Genomic DNA, 19601 nt, shown 5'->3' on the forward strand with positions numbered 1-19601 from the left:
AATGCAATAAAAATTATATTTAATAAAGGGCTAAGAAACAGAAATTTAAAATTAATTGGAAATTTGAAAATCTAATCCTAAAGAATGAGGGGTCAAAAAACAAATTATACACACAATCAATAGTTTCGTTAAAGAGAATGACAACAATGAGACAACCTACCAAAATTTGTCAGATGCAGACAAAGCAATACTTAGGAGAAATTTTTACTTATATCAATAAAATGGAGAAAGAACAGACAATTAATTGGGCAAGCAACTAAAAATAAAAACTAGAAAAAGAACAAATTAAGACTTCCGGGTAAACAGGGCTGCAATCTCGACATGACTCGCTTCCCCTCCCCGGCACCGAACAAAATAGACTACCTCAAAAGAGCATAAAAATCACCTTTGGAAGAACGGAGGGACTCCCTAGTAACCCACAGAAATGAAGGTACATGGGATTTGAACATTTCCACACTATAAGGAGGAGGAAAAGCTGGCACAAAAACGTGAACTGAGCCACCCCTCCCCCCCCCAACCAAACCAGAGTAAGCTATCAGAGCGCTCACTGGGACAGCAACTGAGTGAGGAACATCTCTGTCTGGGGGCGGGGGATGGGGGGGGCACACCAGGGTCCTTGGGATCTAAAGACTTCAAGGAAACGACCTCTCAGGGCGGTTTCACGGGAAAATCCTGCGCTGAGCAAAGGAGCAGCCGTGCTGAGAGGGTGCGCTGAGCAAAGGGGCTCTGAGAGGCTGCACTGGGAAAGGGACGGCTGCGCTAAGAGGCCGCGCTGAGCAAAGGGGCTGCCATGCTAAGTACAGGGACTCGCACTCTAAGAAACCTCAGAGGCTGGGAAAAACTAGTCTGAGGCAACCTAAATTCACAGAAAACCCGCCCATATCACCCAGACCCCAGACCAAAAAAGAAAGTGGAATAAAACCACCAAAGGGATGGCTCACATGTCCCAAAATCAAACCTCCAAGAAAAAAGGGGCGGGGGGGAGTGACTATTGAAAACGTTTATGGAGGGAGTACCCAAGGAAAAGAAGAGAATGAGGATGAAATCCAAACAAAATCAGAATATGCCTCCCAAAATGGAAACTATCCACAAACGCTGGAAGATCTCAAACTGGAGCTTACCCAAAAGATGGAAACCTTTTGGAAAAAAAAATGGGAGAAAAAGATCAGCAGTCTGATAGATAAGACTTCACAATTGGAGAAAGAGCTGGAAGCATCTAATAGAAGGGCAGACAAAGCTGAAAAGCAAAACCAGTCCCTAATGACCAGAATTAAGCAACTAGAAGACAGCGAGCATGCCCAAGAAAAATGGGAGAAAGAGATCAGCAGTCTGATAGACAAGACTTCACAATTGAAGAAAGAGCTGGAAGCATCTAATAGAAGGGCAGACAAAGCTGAAAAGGAAAACGAGTCCCTAACGACCAGAATTAAGCAAATGGAAGACAACGAGATTACAAAACATCAAGAATCAATAAAGCAAAGCCAAAAAATTAATAAATTAGAAGAAAACATGAAATATCTCACTGAAAAGGTCACAGACTTGGAAAACAGAGGAAGAAGAGACAAGGTGAGAATTATTGGTCTCCCCGAAAAACCAGAGATAAACAAAAACATCAATGCTATTCTACAGGAGATTATAGAAGAAAATTGCCCACATGTTCTGGAGCAAGGGGGAAAAAAATAGAAAGGGTACATAGAACACCCTCTATACTAAATCCCCAAAAGACAACCCCGAGGAATGTAATCGCCAAATTCAAGAGCTTCCAAGAAAAGGAGAAAATCCTACAAGAAGCCAAGAAGAGGAGCTTCAGATATAGGGGGGCTCCCATAAGGATCACACAGAACTTAGCGGCTAACACACTAAGAGACCCCAAAGCATGGAACACGATATTTAGAAAGGCAAGAGAGCTGGGTCTCCAACCAAGAATCAATTACCCAGCAAAACTGACTATATACTTCCAGGGGAAAGAATGGGCATTCAACAAAATAGATTTCCAAGCATTTGCTAAGAAAAGACCAGAGCTTAGTGGAAAATTTGACATCCAATCACAGAAAGCAAGAGAAACGTGAAAAGGTAAATATGAAAGAAAGGGAAAAGGAGATAAATCTTATCTTTTTCTTTAAGTTAAACTCTCTTCTATAAGGACTACATTTATATCAAATTATATATATTATTATGTGGGGAAAATGTATTGTTTAACTCTCAAAAATTGTATGCATCATAAGAATAGTTAGAAGAATCATACATAGGGAAAGATTGGGGCATCAAGAAGATTTGGTGAAAGGTGGGGCAAAGAAAGAAAAAGGGAGGGGGGGGAATCGTCGATAATACTAAGATTTACTTCAAGAAATAGGGGGGGACTCAATAGAATAATCTTTCCCATATAAAGATACACATGGGAAGGGGAGGAGAAGAACTCTCATATGAGAAGGAGAGGAAGAGAGCGTGAAGTGGAATTACTTAAACCTTACTCTCAGTGAAAGCAAATCTGAGAGGGAAGAACATCTAGATCCAGTGGGATCCTGAATTCTATCTTATCCATTAGGGCAAGAAAGAAAGGAAAATTAAGGAGGTGGAGGGGGAGGGAATATATAAAGGGAGGGAAGGAGAGAGGGGATGGGAAGGGAGCATAAAAAGAGAGGGGCTAGAAAGGGAAGCATATTTGCTAAGAAAAGACCAGAGCTTAGTGGAAAGTTCGATATCCAAGCACAGAAAGCAAGAGAAACATGAAAAGGTAAATATGAAAGAAAGGGAAAAGGAGTTAAATCTTATCTTTTATAGAAGAGAGTCAAACTCTCTTCTATAAGGACTACATTTACATCAAATTATATATATTAATATGTGTGGGAAATGTTTTGTGTAAGTCTCAAAAATTGTAGCATCATAAGAGTAGTTAGAAGAAACATGCATAGGGAAAGATTGGGGCATCAAGAAGATTTGGGGAAAGTGGAGGCAAAGAAAGGAAAAGGGAGGGGGGAACCATCAATAATACTAAGACTTACTTCAAGAAATAGGGGGGGACTTAATAGAATAATCTTTCCCATATAAAGATACACATGGGAAGGGGAGGGGAAGAACTCTCATATGAGAAGGAGAGGAAGAGAGCGTGAAGTGGAATTACTTAAACCTTACTCTCAGTGAAATTAAATCTGAGAGGGAAGAACATCTAGATCCAGTGGGATCCTGAATTCTATCTTATCCATTAGGGCAAGAAAGAAAGGAAAATTAAGGGAGGGGGGAGCATAAAAAAGGAGGGAAGAGGAGGGGGGAGGGAGCATAAAAAGGGAGGGAAGAGCAGGGGGAAGGGGAAGGGAGCACAAAAAGGGAGGGGCTAGAAAGGGAAGCATATCAAGGGAGGGGACTAGGGGGACTGACCTAAAGTAAATCACTGGTTCAAAAGGAGATAGCTAAAGAAGAAAGGTCAGAACTAGGGGAAGATATCAAAATGCCAGCGAATCCACAAATGACAATCATAACTTTGAACGTGAATGGGATGAACTCACCCATAAAATGTAGACAAATAGCAGATTGGATTAGAACCCAAAACGCTACCATTTGTTGTCTTCAAGAAACACATATGAGGTGGGTTGACACTCACAAGGTTAGAATTAGAGGTTGGAGTAAGACCTTTTGGGCCTCAACTGATAGAAAGAAGGCAGGAGTTGCAATCATGATATCTGACAAAGCCAAAGCAGAAATAGACCTGATCAAAAGGGATAGGGAAGGTAAATATATTCTGTTAAAAGGGAATATAGACAATGAGGAAATATCACTAATCAACATGTATGCATCAAATGGTATAGCATCCAAATTTTTAATAGAGAAACTAGGAGAATTGAAGGAGGATATAGACAGTAAAACCATATTAGTGGGAGACTTGAACCAACCACTATCAAATGTAGATAAATCAAACCAAAAAATAAACAAGAAAGAGGTAAAAGAGGTGAATCAAATTTTAGAAAAATTAGAGTTAATAGACATATGGAGAAAAATAAATAGGGACAAAAAGGAATACACCTTCTTTTCAGCACCACATGGCACATTCACAAAAATAGATCATACACTAGGTCACAGAAACATGGCACTCAAATGCAGAAAAGCAAAAATAATAAATGCAGCCTTTTCAGATCACAAGGCAATAAAAATGTTGATTGGTAAGGGTACATGGAGAGCCAAATCAAAAATTAATTGGAAATTAAATAATATGATACTCCAAAATAGGATAGTTAGAGAAGAAATCATAGAAACAATTAATAATTTCGTTGAGGAAAATGACAATGGTGAGACATCTTTTCAAACCTTATGGGATGCAGCCAAAGCAGTACTTAAGAGGAAAATTCATATCCATGAGTGCATATATTAACAAATTAGGGAGGACAGAGATCAAGGAATTGGAAATGCAAATCAAAAAACTTGAGAACGAACAAATTAAAAACCCCCAGAAGAAAACCAAACTAGAGATCCTAAAAATTAAGGGAGAAATTAATAAAATCGAAAGTGACAGAACTATTGAGCTAATAAACAAGACTAGAAGCTGGTACTTTGAAAAAACAGACAAAATAGACAAAGTACTGGTCAATCTAATTTAAAAAAGGAAGAAGAAAGGCAAATTAACAGCATCAAGGATGAAAAGGGAGACCTCACCTCCAATGAAGAGGAAATTAAGGCAATCATTAAAAACTACTTTGCCCAACTATATGGCAATAAATATACCAATCTAGGTTATTTACAAAAATATAAATTACCTAGACTAACAGAAGAAGAAATCAATTTCTTAAATAATCCCATATCAGAAACAGAAATCCAACAGGCCATCAAAGAATTTCCTAAGAAAAAATCCCCAGGGCCTGACGGATTCACCAGTGAATTCTATCAAACATTCAAAGAACAACTAACCCCAATACTATGCAAACTATTTGACATAATAAGCAAAGAGGGAGTTCTACCAAATTCCTTTTATGACACAAACATGGTACTAATTCCAAAACGAGTCAGGCCAAAAACAGAGAAAGAAAATTATAGACCAATCTCCCTAATGAATATAGATGCAAAAATCTTAAATAGGATAATAGCAAAAAGACTCCAGCAAGTGATCAGAAGAGTCATTCACCATGATCAAGTAGGATTTATACCAGGGATGCAGGGCTGGTTCAATATTAGGAAAACCATCCACATAATTGACTACATCAACAAGCAAACCAACAAAAATCACATGATTATTTTAATAGACGCAGAAAAAGCCTTTGATAAAATACAACACCCATTCCTATTAAAAACACTAGAAAGTATAGGAATAGAAGGGTCGTTCCTAAAAATAATAAACAGTATATATCTAAAACCATCAACTAATATCATCTGCAATGGGGATGAACTAGATGCATTCCCATTAAGATCAGGAGTGAAACAAAGATGCCCATTATCACCCCTATTATTTGACATTGTACTAGAAACACTAGCATTAGCAATTAGAGAAGAAAAAAAATTGAAGGCATTAAAATTGGCAATGAGGAGACCAAGTTATCACTCTTTGAGGATGATATGATGGTCTACTTAAAGAATCCTAGAGATTCAACCAAAAAGCTAATCGAAATAATCAACAACTTTAGCAAAGTTGCAGGATACAAAATAAACCTACATAAGTCATCAGCATTTCTATATATTTCCAACACAGCTCAGCAGCAAGAACTAGAAAGAGAAATCCCATTCAAAATCACCTTAGACAAAATAAAATACTTAGGAATCTATCTTCCGAGACAAACACAGGAACTTTATGAACACAACTATAAAACACTCTCCACACAACTGAAACTAGACTTGAACAATTGGAAAAACATTAACTGCTTATGGGTAGGATGAGCCAATATAATAAAAATGACCATCCTACCCAAACTCATCTATCTATTTAGTGCCATACCCATGGAACTTCCAAAAAATTTTTTACTGATCTAGAAAAAACCATAACAAAGTTCATTTGGAAGAACAAAGGATCAAGGATATACAGGGAAATAATGAAAAAAAAAAATACAAAGGAAGGGGGCCTTGCAGTCCCGATCTCAGGCTATATTATAAAGCAGCAGTCATCAAAACAATTTGGTACTGGCTAAGAGATAGAAAGGAGGTTCAGTGGAATAGACTTGGGGTAAGTGACCTCAGTAAGACAGTATATGAGAAACCCAAAGATCCCAGATTTTGGGACAAAAATCCACTATTTCATAAAAACTGCTGGGAAAATTGGAGGACAGTGTGGGAAAGATTAGGTTTAGATCAACACCTCACACCCTACACCAAGATAAATTCAAAATGGGTGAATGACTTGAACATAAAGAAGGAAACTATAAGAAAATTAGGCAAACACAGAATAGTATACATGTCAGACCTTTGGGAAGGGAGAGGCTTTAAAACCAAGCAAGACTTAGAAAGAGTCACAAAATGTGAAATAAATAATCTGGAATACATCAAATTAAAAAGTTTTTGTACAAACAAAACCAATGTAACTAAAATCAGAAGGGAAGCAACAAATTCGGAAACAATCTTCATAAAAACCTCTGACAAAGGTTTAATTACTCAAATTTACAAAGAGCTACATCAATTGTACGAAAAATCAAGCCACTCTCCAATTGATAAATGGGCAAGGTACATGAACAGGCAGTTCTCAGCCAAAGAAATCAAAACTATTAATAAGCACATGAAAAAGTGTTCTACATCTCTTATAATCAGAGAGATGCAAATCAAAACAACTCTGAGGTATCACCTCACACCTAGCAGATTGGCTAACATGACAGCAAAGGAAATTAATGAATGCTGGAGGGGATGTGGCAAAGTTGGGACATTAATGCATTGCTGGTGGGGTTGTGAATTGATCCAACCATTCTGGAGAGCAATTTGGAACTATGCCCAAAGGGTGATAAAAGACTGTCTGCCCTTTGATCCAGCTATAGCACTGCTGGGTTTGTACCCCAAAGAGATAATAAGGAAAAAGACTTGTACAAGAATATTCATAGCTGCGCTCTTTGTGGTGGCCACAAATTGGAAAACGAGGGGATGCCCATCAATTGGGGAATGGCTGAACAAACTGTGGTATATGTTGGTGATGGAATACTATTGTGCTAAAAGGAATAATAAAGTGGAGGAATTCCATGGAGTCTGGAACAACCTCCAGGAATTGTTGCAGAGCGAAAGAAGCAGAACCAGGAAATCATTATACACAGAGACTGATACACTGTGGTACAATCTAAGGTAATGGACTTCTCCATTAGTGTCAATGCAATGTCCCTGAACAATCTGCAGGGATCTAAAAAACACTATCCACAAGCAGAGGATAAACTATGGGAGTAAAAACACCGAGGAAAAGCAACTGCTTGACTACAGAGGGGAAGGGGATACGACTGAGGAGAGACTCTAAATGAACACTCTAATGCAAATACCAACAACATGGAAATGGGTTCGAACCAAGAACACATGTGATACCCAGTGGAATCATGCGTCGGCTATGGGAGAGGTGGTGGGAAGGGGGTGAGGGGGAGGAAAAGAAAATGATCTTTGTTTCCAATGAATAATGTTTGGAAATGACCAAATAAAATAATGTTTAAAGTGATAAAAAAAGAACAAATTAAAAATCCCTAATTAAACACCAAATTGGAAATCATGAAAATAAAAGTTGAGATTGATAACACTGAAAATTAAAAAAAAAAACCTATTGAACAAATAAAATTAGGAGCTATAATGGATGTTAACAGTGGTATATGACTAAAAAAGGGAGAAATTTATAGTGGGAGTACTCATTGATAAGATCAGAGAACCACTAGTACTTATACCTTATTTCACTAACTTCAATCCTAGCCATTTCATCCACTATGCTATATTGATAGCTAGCACAAGACCTAGGTAGCACGAGATAAATACTTAATAATTATTTTAGATTTCACCCCATTTTATTATCACAATTCAATTTAAAGATTTGATAAGTGTCAAGCAGGAGAGCTAGGTGGAAGAGTGGATAGATCACTAAGCCTGGAATCAGGAAGAACTGAGTTCAAATCTGGCCTATGGCACTTACTAACTATGTGATCCTGGAACTCAACTCTACCTGAGTTTTCTCTTTATAAAATAATCTAGAGAAAGAAATGACAAACCACTCTAGTATCTTTGCCAATAAATCCTAAATGGGATCACAAAGAGTCAGACACAACTAAAAACCCACCACAACAAAATGTCAATCAAATACAAAGCTCTGGGAATACAAAGAGATCCAGACCTTGTTCTTAGATCCTGCCCTTGGTAACAGCTTCCATCTTCCCTTGCCTTCACACAAATAACTACAGATGAAAGTATAAATACTGAATCAAAACAATATTATTTTCATTAAGCAATTGATTGCTATGTTGACAGGGCACTGTAAATAAATCTTTCCACAATACTTTTTGTTTTAAAAGAATTCACCAAAACCTGAAAAGTAATGTACTGTTAATTTTAGGCCAACCCATGGTATATCAAAATAGCTTTCCTAAATAGAACTCTATTTAAAAATGGAATTTATAAAAACAGAATTACTTGACATTAATGCATCTTCTAAAATCAGTAAATGCATTTGTACTTCAAAAGGAATGACTCCAAATTACTTAAATACCATTTTTATCTGATTTGATCATTCTATGGCTTCCATAATTTATTCAAACATTTCATGTGCATAAGCTTGTCTTTAAACATCTGTAATACTCTTAAAAAGCGAAATTTTCTTTTTTACCTTACCTTATTTTCCTTATACCAACATCAGATTGACATCTATAAAATGTACTCACCTCTGATTCAGCCTGGGTTCTTTGACAACGGTACTGAGCAATCAGTCTATCGGCCTGTGCAAGGGCTAATGCTTTCGCTTCCAAAAGATCCTGTAACCTACTTTCTTTGGACTATAAAAGCAAGAACAAGTATGAATAGTGAAGAAGAATATCAAACAAAACTAAAATGATATCCTTACTTATCCAAGATAAAACATGGCAATTACTTACTGCTAATGTAGACAATTTCATTTCATAGACATCCATTATGTCAGATATTCTTACATCAGATATCTGATCCTTCATCTATATGAGAATTAACACAGGGGGAAAAAATCAAATAAGTTAAACATAGCTATAAATCTATCATAAAATAATATATAACAAATCAACCAGTTTCTTTTAAGCAGGGATCACTACAATTCTGGCTACTATAGGAGACTATTTTACATGAAATCAAGAATTGTAAGAGTTTTTTCAGTTTTTCATATATATCTAGTTTAGATTTTTATTCTTGTATAGGTTTTTAAGAATAAATTATAGGGGCAGCTAGGTGACTTGATGGATTGAGAGCCACATCTGGAGATGGGAGATACTAGGTTAAAAATTAGACCTCAAATATTTCCTTAGGTACCTGACCCTGGGAAGTCATTTAACCCATACCCCCACACCCCCACTGCCTAGCCCTTATCACTCTTCTTCTCTGGAACCAATACACAATATTGATTCAAAGACAGAAGGTAACGGTTTAAAATAAATAAACTCTGACATCAGAAATATGAAGTCACTATTTTAATCACATGAAAATTAGCAAGTATTATTCACCTCCATTCCAGTCTGAAGTTTCTGTATTAGCTCCTGAATATTTAAACAAGGGAAGCTATCATTTGAAAGGTGAGAAGTTGAGCCCTTTAGAGATGTTGAAAGAGTTGGAGTCACTGACTGTAAATGAATTCTTTTGGGCATATACTCTGCTTCCTGATGTCTATATGCATTGTTTGCTGCAATACTTTCACCAAGGCTAAATGGAAAACAAATAAATGTAAAAAGCAAGCCAAAAAGCAAGATAACCTAATCACATATATATATATAGGATTACATAGTAGTCTAGTTGTTTTGTATAGTACAAGTATGCAAATGTTTTCTGTGATGATTCTTTCAGTAAACAAATCTAGAACATAACTCCTTCCCATTCACAATATTTTCCTATATTGACAACCTACAATTTATTAGAATAACCCAACTTACAAATCTAAGTTTATAGATACCATAAGTTGACCAGTACTACACAGAGGTAAGGAAGCAATTCCTCTGAGGCTAGAATCCTTCCCTGTAACTGCAGAATCATATTAGGTTCCTGTTTGTTTCTTTTCCCCCCATTTGGGTCATATTTCTCTACAGACTTTGAGGAATCACTTAATTCATGCTATGAATTCTTTTCTGCACTTATTACAGAAATATTACTATATTATTTCAATATTAAATTAGCTCAAACTTGCATGATCATGACGGGGACACCCAGGAAACTCTCAAGAGATTAATCCTAAACTATTATACCATAACAAGTCATGGGTGATCATGTCCTTATTTGCATCTATATTAGGAGAAAGGAAGAGATCAGACTTGTAATTTCATTAGTGTAAAGAACTCCTAATGAGTAAACTCACTTTATCAATGCAGATCATAATGTTCTTTGCAACTTACAATCTTAGAGAACTGGCACCTAAAAGAGGTTTATGGTGACAAAGCAAATATATTTAAAATTTGGGATTTGAACCTAGGTTTTCCTGGCTCTGAGGCCAATTCTCTATGCTTTCTCTCATATACATATATACATATCAGATACACTCAGAATCATTATCAATGTTGTAATAAGAACATGCATCAATTAGAACTTTTCTAATTCAGAATATGGGCTACTTTGCTACTGGGTGATTTAAAGCTGGTTTTTGTGCTAGCAAAAGCTTTACAAACCAAAGCAAATTAATAGTGTTAAAAGTTTAGAATGAATTGTACCTGCTTAAGAAAATAAACTGGTTTCAAAAGTCACTTTTTGCATCATTCTACTTATATGCATATAAGTAAGTTCACTTTATTATTCTCTCTCTGTTAAAACAGATGCAAGAGGCAGCTAGGTGGCTCAGTGGATTGAGATCAATACCTAGAGACTAGGTCCTGGGTTCAGATCAGACGCCCCCTACTTGTGTGACCCTGGGCAAGTTGCTGAACTCCCCTTGCCTAGTCTATATCACTCTCCTATCTGAGAACAATTACACAATATAGACTCTGAGGTGGAAGGCAAGGGTTAAAAAAAAAAAAGACAGATACATCAGGGCTTTTACTTAAGCATTAATTATTTTATGCCTTAAAAATTATAAAAACTTACTATCTCTCTAAATATTTATACATTGATTAGCCTTTCCCTTTATTTTTCTAGATTAATGAAGTTATACAATATTTCCCTTATAGGTTTACATAATTTTTTTATTATATGCCAAAAGTTTGCATATAAGAGATTCAGGTTGTTATTATAGCATTTTAGTTAGTAATACAAATAAGTCATTTACACTATGGCAGGAAAGTCAGGTAATGGTGCAGCTTCCAGCAACAGTCCAAGTCCACACTGTACTTGTTCCCTGTTCTCTGATGTTAAGGCAAAAGCTAAAGGAGTAACCAAACGCTGATCCTAAACAAAGCGAACACAAATAGTAAAAATCAAGTTAACTGGGAGGGAAAGAGGAAGGTAGGAGAAGAGAGGAAGAGAGAAAGAAGAGAGAACTTGTTGATAGAAAGTCTATTAAGTAACAATGATAAGATTTTAGAGGAGAGCCCCAGATTATTTTCAAAACTCTGATTTTCGGGTTCTATATTATTCTTTTAAAGACCCTCATACTAAGGGGTTCAACATACATATGATATGCTAATTCTCTAACTTCTTGGTTCCTCAACTTACTCATTTCCTATGACCTCCACTCCAACTTCAGCTACATACAGAGATGGTGATACCCTTGATCTTGCTAACATCCACAAATGCAATTTTCATGTTCATAAACTGAAATTCCTTTATCTGATCACAATCTGTTGTTTTTCCACCTTTCTCTGCCCCACACAATCCCCAAACCTATTCTTTGTCCTAGCTTTAACTTCTAATCCTTCCACCTCTCACCTCTTTCCCAGGCCATTACTCCTTATAGATATTCCTTCTTTCCTCATCTTGATCCTTTGGTGAACCAGTTCAACTCTTTACAGCCCTCTTCTCTCAAGTCCTTATCCCCCTTGTCCTACTGAAGATCTTGCCCTCCCAAGTCTCAGTCCTGGACCACTATCACCACCTACTGCCTTTATTTCTACTCACACACTCCTGAATGAAGTTCAACAAAATCATACAACTCTGCTGACTTAGTTCACTACAAATTTATGACATATAATCTCAATTGGGCCATCCATAAATAACACTATTCTACTCCAAACAGTTGCTTTTCCAAATCTTTTCATCCCACCCCAAATCTCTCATTGCTCCCTCCCCCACCCATGCATATACTCTGCTGAGAACCATGACTCAAACTTCACTGAAAAAACTGAGGCTGTTTGCCGAGAGCTCCCTCATACCTTCTTCTCATCTCACATCACTAATATGTCTTCTGATACTTTCTCTGTCTTCACCTGTCACGTGAAGAGGTAGCCCTTCTCCTTTACAAAACAAAACTCTTCTACAAGGGATTTCATTCCATCTTATCTTTTCTAACAGATTACCCACTTTATCATCTCTATTCTCTCACTATTTTCAGTTTCTCCTTATTACTGGGCTCCTTTCCTACTGTCTACAAACATGCTCATGCTTCCCCTATTCTCAAAAATAAACCTTCACTTGACCCATCCATCCCTACTAGTTATCCTCCTATATTTCTTCTCCCTTTTCTGGCTAAACTTCTTGATAAATCTATTTATAATCAATGCCTCTACTCACTTTTTCTAAATCCTTTACTTTTCTTCAGTTTGATGTCATATCTCATCATTCAACTGAAACTGCTATCTCCCAAAATTCCCAATGATTTTTTAATCATCAAATCTAAAGGCCTTTTCTCAATCTTTAGTCTTCTGGACCTTTTGTAGCCTTTATCAATGTAGGTTACTGTCTTCTTAACACTTTTTTCTCTTCAGAATTTCACATATGAAAATGGAATTAACTCCACCCTACTTTAGCTTTTCATCAGTCCCTATGGATTCAACTATCATACTTTAATATAAGAAGAGTCTTAGCTTTATTTAACTAGTTCTAACCTCTCTCCTGACCTTTAGGCTTACATTTCCAACAGCCTAGCAATCATCTCAAACTGGATGTCTCATAAACAAAAAACAAATTCGTTCTTTTCTTCAAAATATTTCTCTCTCTCATGACTTCCTTATTCTTGTGAAGAGTACAACCATTCTCCCAGTTACTCAGATTTAAAACCTAGGTGTCTCCTTTGAATCCTCACTCTCTTATCTCCCCTTCCTACAATCTGTTCCTACTTGTCATTTTTATTGTCATAACATCTCTCATATATGCACCCTTATCTCTAAGACTGTTTCTACCCTATTACAGGCCTTCAACACTTCACACGTAGACATAAGTTTATAAAAAGAGAACTGGAAAAACTTTGGGGTACACATTAAATTATGATTAAACACTCCTATTAATACATAAAAAATAAAACCTACCTGAAGCACTTTGTAGAAAGTGACTTCCATGCCAGGAATCAATTGTTTAAGTCTACTCATAAGTTCAAGTGTTTTCAAAATGACATCTGCAGCAAGTTTGCTTCAAAAATGGTAAAGTATATATAAATTAGAATAAGGCATATAAGCTTATTTTCTCAAAATATCTCTGAAGAAGCTGATAAATCATATTTACTTCCTTTTAAACCATGGAAAAGATGAGTTGTTGCTAATAGAAGGTATTAAATGATAATGCTGTATAAATCAAATCCTTACAATCACAGTTCAAATAGTAATTAATGGCAATATCAATAGAATATCTTTAAAGGTCTTTTTTCTCCTGACCCTTTACCATAACTATACTCATAAATTTATATATAAATTTACAGAACATAACTTTCTATACAAATGCTAGGAGTATTGTCAATATGCCTCATTGAATTATTGGCTTCTTTCTTTAGAATATATCAACAGGACAGAAATGGTTAGTTATAGTGATCAGTACAAAGTCATTTAACTAGGCTTCTACTTTGTATTATGCTCTGTCCTATACGTGGAAGAAGGTACCAAAAAATGATACCAGTCTAAGGGGAGTTTATTATCATTTAAAATAACCTGTAGAAAATTTCTGAATAGGGCTACTACGACTCTATCAGATATATGTTAAGAATGTATTCCTGGGGGGAGCTGGGTCACTAAGGAATGAAGAGCCAGTCCTGGGTTCAAATCTGGCCTCAAACACTTCCTAGCTATATGGCCCTGGGCAGGTCACTTAATTCCAACTGCTTAGACTTTACTGCTCTTCTGCCTTGGAACTGATATGTATTATCAATTCTAAAACAGAAGGTAACTTAAAAAAAAAAAGAAAAGAAAGAAAATCTTACTGTCAAATGGATATAGAAATGTCTAAATGAAAATTCCAAATATCACCAATTTCTTTTTTAACCTTATTTTTTTATTTTAATAACAAATTTCCACATAAGCAAAAGTTTATTTCTTGATATCATGATGCAGGAAAGGTGTCTCTTAATAGTAATATGGAATTCTTAGTAGTGATGGTATTCCCTGCAATAAAATTCCCCTTTTTTTAGCATTGAAAAAATATTAGAAGAGGCTCCAGAGGGAGGAAAAAAAATCTCTGAAAGACTCTCAAATTTTAACACACCTCTCTACCAAACAGCCAAAGATTATATAGTGATTGTGTTAGTAAGAGCCCTCTAGAGGCCAAAATCTCCCTTACCAGCTCCTTTGTATTTCAGCATTCATGTTATATATAATCTCAAAAAATCTTATTAATGTTTTGGAATCACATACATTATGTATCACAAAAATATAATAAAAATAAACTTTTACTTTTTCCAGTGACCTTGTCTATATTAATGCTTAAAAAGGGAGAAAAGAAGACAAAACTACATTCTTAATAAGAATCCTTCATATTTTAGGGGAAAGAACAGTTAAAAATATTTTTTAAAGCATAACTTCTTTTGACTTTGAAAGCATTGTTTCTAATAATGTAGATTACTTGACTAATGTAAATTACTATCACTTGTTTGTATTTATGTAAAACATATACATACTTCTTCTGGTAGTTCATCAGAGCCTAAAGATGCTCAACTTTTTCAGGAGTTGATATTTGTAACTACCATTGTTTTGCTCTCACAATCTCTTATCACTTCTGTTCTCCTACCACCCAATATCAAAGGGCTAAATGATAAATATTTACTTTTTAAACTAAAACAAACTTAATTTGAGTTGTAAAAATTGTAATCTCAATAATAAAAAATATTACAATACAATAATATACAATACAAGGATGCAAAATAAAAACCATGTGCCCAAACATCAACAGTACAGAGGTTTGGTTTTTTTCTAGACTCCTGCCACATTTTTGTAATGATGGCAGTAATAGAATTTTTAAAAAATATCTCAGCCAAGATCAAACCATTACTACACCTGAAAACTTGTGACAAGTGTCCATTAGCTTCTAAGGTTTTTTTCTTTATATGTCATAAAGCAGACTCATGTAAAATATGATAGTGGGTTTGTTTGCTATTGGCATTAAATGGGCTATTATAACTTTGGGGATTTTGATACTTTTTGAATGTACATTACATGTTATAGTATTGTTCTTTATAAAAAACTGTTACTTTGTGAAAATCGTTTGCTTTGTACTCACAGTGGATCATGGTCAGATTTGAAGAGGAAATGGATCTCATTTTTGGTGAGAAACCTTTGTATTCCACATTTCCTTAGCTGACACAGTGTGTCAATGATTATAAGCTATGTTTTTGATTTTAAAAACTTTTTTATTATTGTTTTTGCTTTCATGTGCAATATACTATTTCAGTATTATTTTTTTCTCTCCTTTTTGTATTTGAAACACATGTCACCAGTACTGAGATTTTCTTTAATTTTTTTTATTTTGCAGTAATATAAATTTAAAATATATTTGCTATAATATCTGTGAATACCCCAAAAGCCTCATACTATAAAAAATTATGCAATTGATTGTTTAAAAAAAATTTATGAGACTTTGCTTAACGATTCTGTCTGATTCCAGGAGAAGGGAATAAAGAGCCATTACAAAGTGCCAAAGAAGCACAAAGCTACTTGCTTAGTGCCAATTGTGTACAAGGTCAAAAAAGACCAAACCAATCCAGGTAGGATTGATGAACTTATAAGCAAATACAAAAGGACTAGAACCTAGTGTGAGACTCGAGGTTGCGACACTTGACATATGTTCAGATGCAGGACTCCTTGTATCCACACTCTTTGTGAAATACTCACAGACAAGTACTGAGGTTTGGCTATTATCCTGGCTCCCCCTATCCCTGAGAGTAAAGGTAAAATCAGACCAAGGAATGACACTTCCCCATCACACAAAAATCTAGTCCCTATTTTGTCTTTCATAATGTGGCAATTTTCTGTAGTCCTGGCTATTGATTGGGTAAATGCTTAATTGCTTAAATCATTTTAATTGGACCCTGAGTCAAGGACCTGTTATAGATTTATTTTTCCTTTACTTAGAATTTTTACACACAAGACTTTGATAATCTATATTTCATCCAGAAATTATTTTTTTAATATTTTTTATTTCTCTTGCCAATTGATTCATACACCTCATAACTCAGCCATGCATCCCTAAGTGATCCCTGTGTATTTCAATCACCCTCTTCAGGGGAGTATGTATAATTACAATTACATTACATACTTTTATGACAAGGGGGACTGCCCCCTAATTGGCTTTTTGTCAATGTGCCTAGCAATTATTGGTTTTGTTTTCTTTTCCTCTTATCCTCAAATTATTGTAATTTCATTGCTGGTATGTTTACAAGACCCACTGGAGAAACTAGTCTTCCACAGGTCTCATGGGGGAATGTATAAATGGAGATTTTGAACCTTAGACTTCATTTCCCAAAACACCTTAGTATTTCCCATAATTCCCTATAATCTCTCCTGCGTCTCCACATTGGCGAGATCACGTTATTGGTATTTAACTGGTAGTGATGCCTCCCACATCCTGTCTTCTTGCATGATGCAGCAAGTATGGTGGTAAGTTAAGCATGGGGGATGGCTGAAAATGGCTAACCAGTCATGGGCACATAGTTTTAATTTTGTATCCTCTTTATTCCTTGATTTCTACTGATCATTTAATAAACCTCCTAAAATATAATATTTTTACTATTAAGATTTAATTTTAAATTTTACAGAGTTTTTACATAGGTTTTCTGTCACTCTGTGAAATACACTATTATTACAAAACATGTCTGGGAATAACAGCCTTGATTTTTTTCTTATATACATGAATTCTTAAAATATTTATTTTAATATACTCACCAAAGTTCAGAATCTGCTACCTTTGTTCCAAATTCTATGTCAATCTTGCTACATGAAAACTGTTGCTCTATTAGAGTTGTACATCTGAGGGTCGTCAAAAGTTTAGCAATATGCATTTTTAATGTATCATCTCCACACAAAGGTAGGTTTAGTTAAGGAACAATAAAAAATGAGAGAATTTTAAAAATTTCTCTCAATCATAGCATATTGCCTTATTAATAAGCTATTAAAGAGAAGGGTAGCTAATAAATCTATTTGTCTCCTCTAAGATACAAAATGACCTAATTTTAACTTATTGGTCTATTTTGTTAAGACTCTCCTAATGTGTTTAAGTCACACTTCTGAGCTATGATGAGTAATTAATCTATATAGTTGAAGTTTTTTAAGTAGTAAGAAAGAAACCATGTCCCTACTATTTAGAAAAAGGAAGAGCAGAAACCAAAAAAAGGAGAATATTCTAGAAAATAAGACAAACTTAAGGAAAGAAGCCTTTCAAAGAAGTCAAGTAAATAAGAGAATCAGTTTAAATAGAGGTACTTGTTAAATAGCAAAGTAGGTTTACACATTGGAATGCTAACTGCTTATCATCTGATTTAAAGAAGTTTAAACAATGTAATGACTAGAAGGTCTGAGACAACAGTATTACTTTGTACTTAGAGGGAAAATATCTAGTTGGTATTTTATGGTTTGCCTCTTTTAAGTAAAAAATTTTATTTTTTTAAAAACCCTTATCTTCTGTCTTAAAATCAGTACTCTGTATTGGTTCCAAGGCAGGAGAGTGGTAAGGGCTAGTCAATGGGTGTTAAGTGACTTTGCCCAGGGTCATACAATGAGGAAGTGTCTCAGACCAGATTTAAACATAGGACCTCTCATCTCTAGACCTGGCTCTCAATCCACTGAGCCATCTAGTTGCCTCCTAGTCAAAGAATCATTTAAGCACTTGTTTAATGGTAATCATAGTTCTTTATGGCAAGATATAAACTACTAGAAAAGAGGGATGGTTTCATTTTCATCTTTGTAGCCCCATCACCAAGCATCATACTAGATGTGTACCAAGAGCTTAACAAATACATCCTGAACTGAAATACATAATGACAAAATGTGCCAATATATTCATTAATTCATTTCAATTTAATTCAGCAAAATCTTATTAAACATCTACTGTGCTCCAAAAAAAAGTACTAAGCACTAACAATACAAAGAGTAAATGGGAAAAACAATCCCCATTCTCAAGAAGGGCTTCCTTTTACTAGGGGACTAAAACATGTAAATAAATATGGTGAACTAATCTAATTGCAAAGGGTATATTCTAAAAACAGTACCTAAGTCAAAAATGTAGTATTTTCAAAACTACCCTTGAATTTTCCTTAAGACATCCATTAATAGAGTACAGTGACTTTCAACAGTTGTGGCTGGAAAGAGGCTAAGATATCTTTAGAAGAAGGCAATCTGTATCAGATAGCAGATGGAGTTAAGATGGTTTCTATGGAAACAAATGAATGGAAAAAAAATTTTTTTTTACATTGTTCAGTTAAGCCATGATTAGGAAAGTCTTGGGGCAACAGAGATTTCAAATTTAAATAGAAGAAAAAAAATTTTATAGAAAATTCTTGTAGAAAAAATACTCTTGAAAGTACTTTATACATAAGTACAATTGTATTAGAGGGTGATCACATGTAAATATTTTTTCCTGCTGACCATCAATCAAGAGAAGATACAAGTCAAAAGAAACACAGTAGAAATCTTCTAGTTCACCAGTTAGGGCTTTTTCTTTGACTAGTTCTACTAGCTTCATCAGAACAAATAGACTGTGGATATGATGAAGAAAGATTCTACAATCATATTCATTAGACAAGATGCTCTCATTACAAGAGGTCTGGAGGAACTGAGACTTAGCTCTAGGAACAGCAAATTCATATCTCTCAACTCCCTCTCTCACTCTAGTATGCTCACTGAAGCAATCTATACTATCTAAATTGCTATTTTTCTTTCCTCTTTTTCTGGCAAAAAGACAAAATGTAAATTAAATGCATAGTGGATATGATTCCATCACAAGAAAAGCTGATGATTAGAAAGCACAACTAGGAGAAAAAGAAAAGCTGTTGGTAGGAAGAATCAAGTGAGCTCAGCTTCAAAGAAGTTATTAATTCAATTACCCAAACTTCCAAGTACCTATTAAACATAAGATCCCATGTCTTAAGTACTGGCTTTCTTGCTTTCTCATGTCTTAAATGTTTTACTTGCTGTGGAACTTGAGGAAAAGAATTACTTCATGGCAACAACCAGAAG

General features: G+C 35.2%; 1 protein-coding gene across 1 annotated transcript in view; it reads right to left on the bottom strand.

Annotated features, from left to right (window-relative positions):
• Positions 1-19601, bottom strand: part of CIP2A (cellular inhibitor of PP2A) — a 56992-nt gene that overhangs the window by 15806 nt on the left and 21585 nt on the right. The window contains exons 11-16 of the mRNA XM_001362164.4: positions 17313-17454; positions 13479-13578; positions 11345-11463; positions 9603-9798; positions 9009-9083; positions 8799-8909 (exon numbers count right to left, since the gene is read on the bottom strand). Of these exons, the coding sequence (XP_001362201.2) occupies positions 8799-8909; positions 9009-9083; positions 9603-9798; positions 11345-11463; positions 13479-13578; positions 17313-17454 (743 nt within the window). The remainder of the gene's footprint in view (positions 1-8798; positions 8910-9008; positions 9084-9602; positions 9799-11344; positions 11464-13478; positions 13579-17312; positions 17455-19601) is intronic.

Source organism: Monodelphis domestica, chromosome 4 (genome assembly GCF_027887165.1).
Source record: "Monodelphis domestica isolate mMonDom1 chromosome 4, mMonDom1.pri, whole genome shotgun sequence".
Classification (NCBI taxonomy): Eukaryota; Metazoa; Chordata; class Mammalia; order Didelphimorphia; family Didelphidae; genus Monodelphis; species Monodelphis domestica.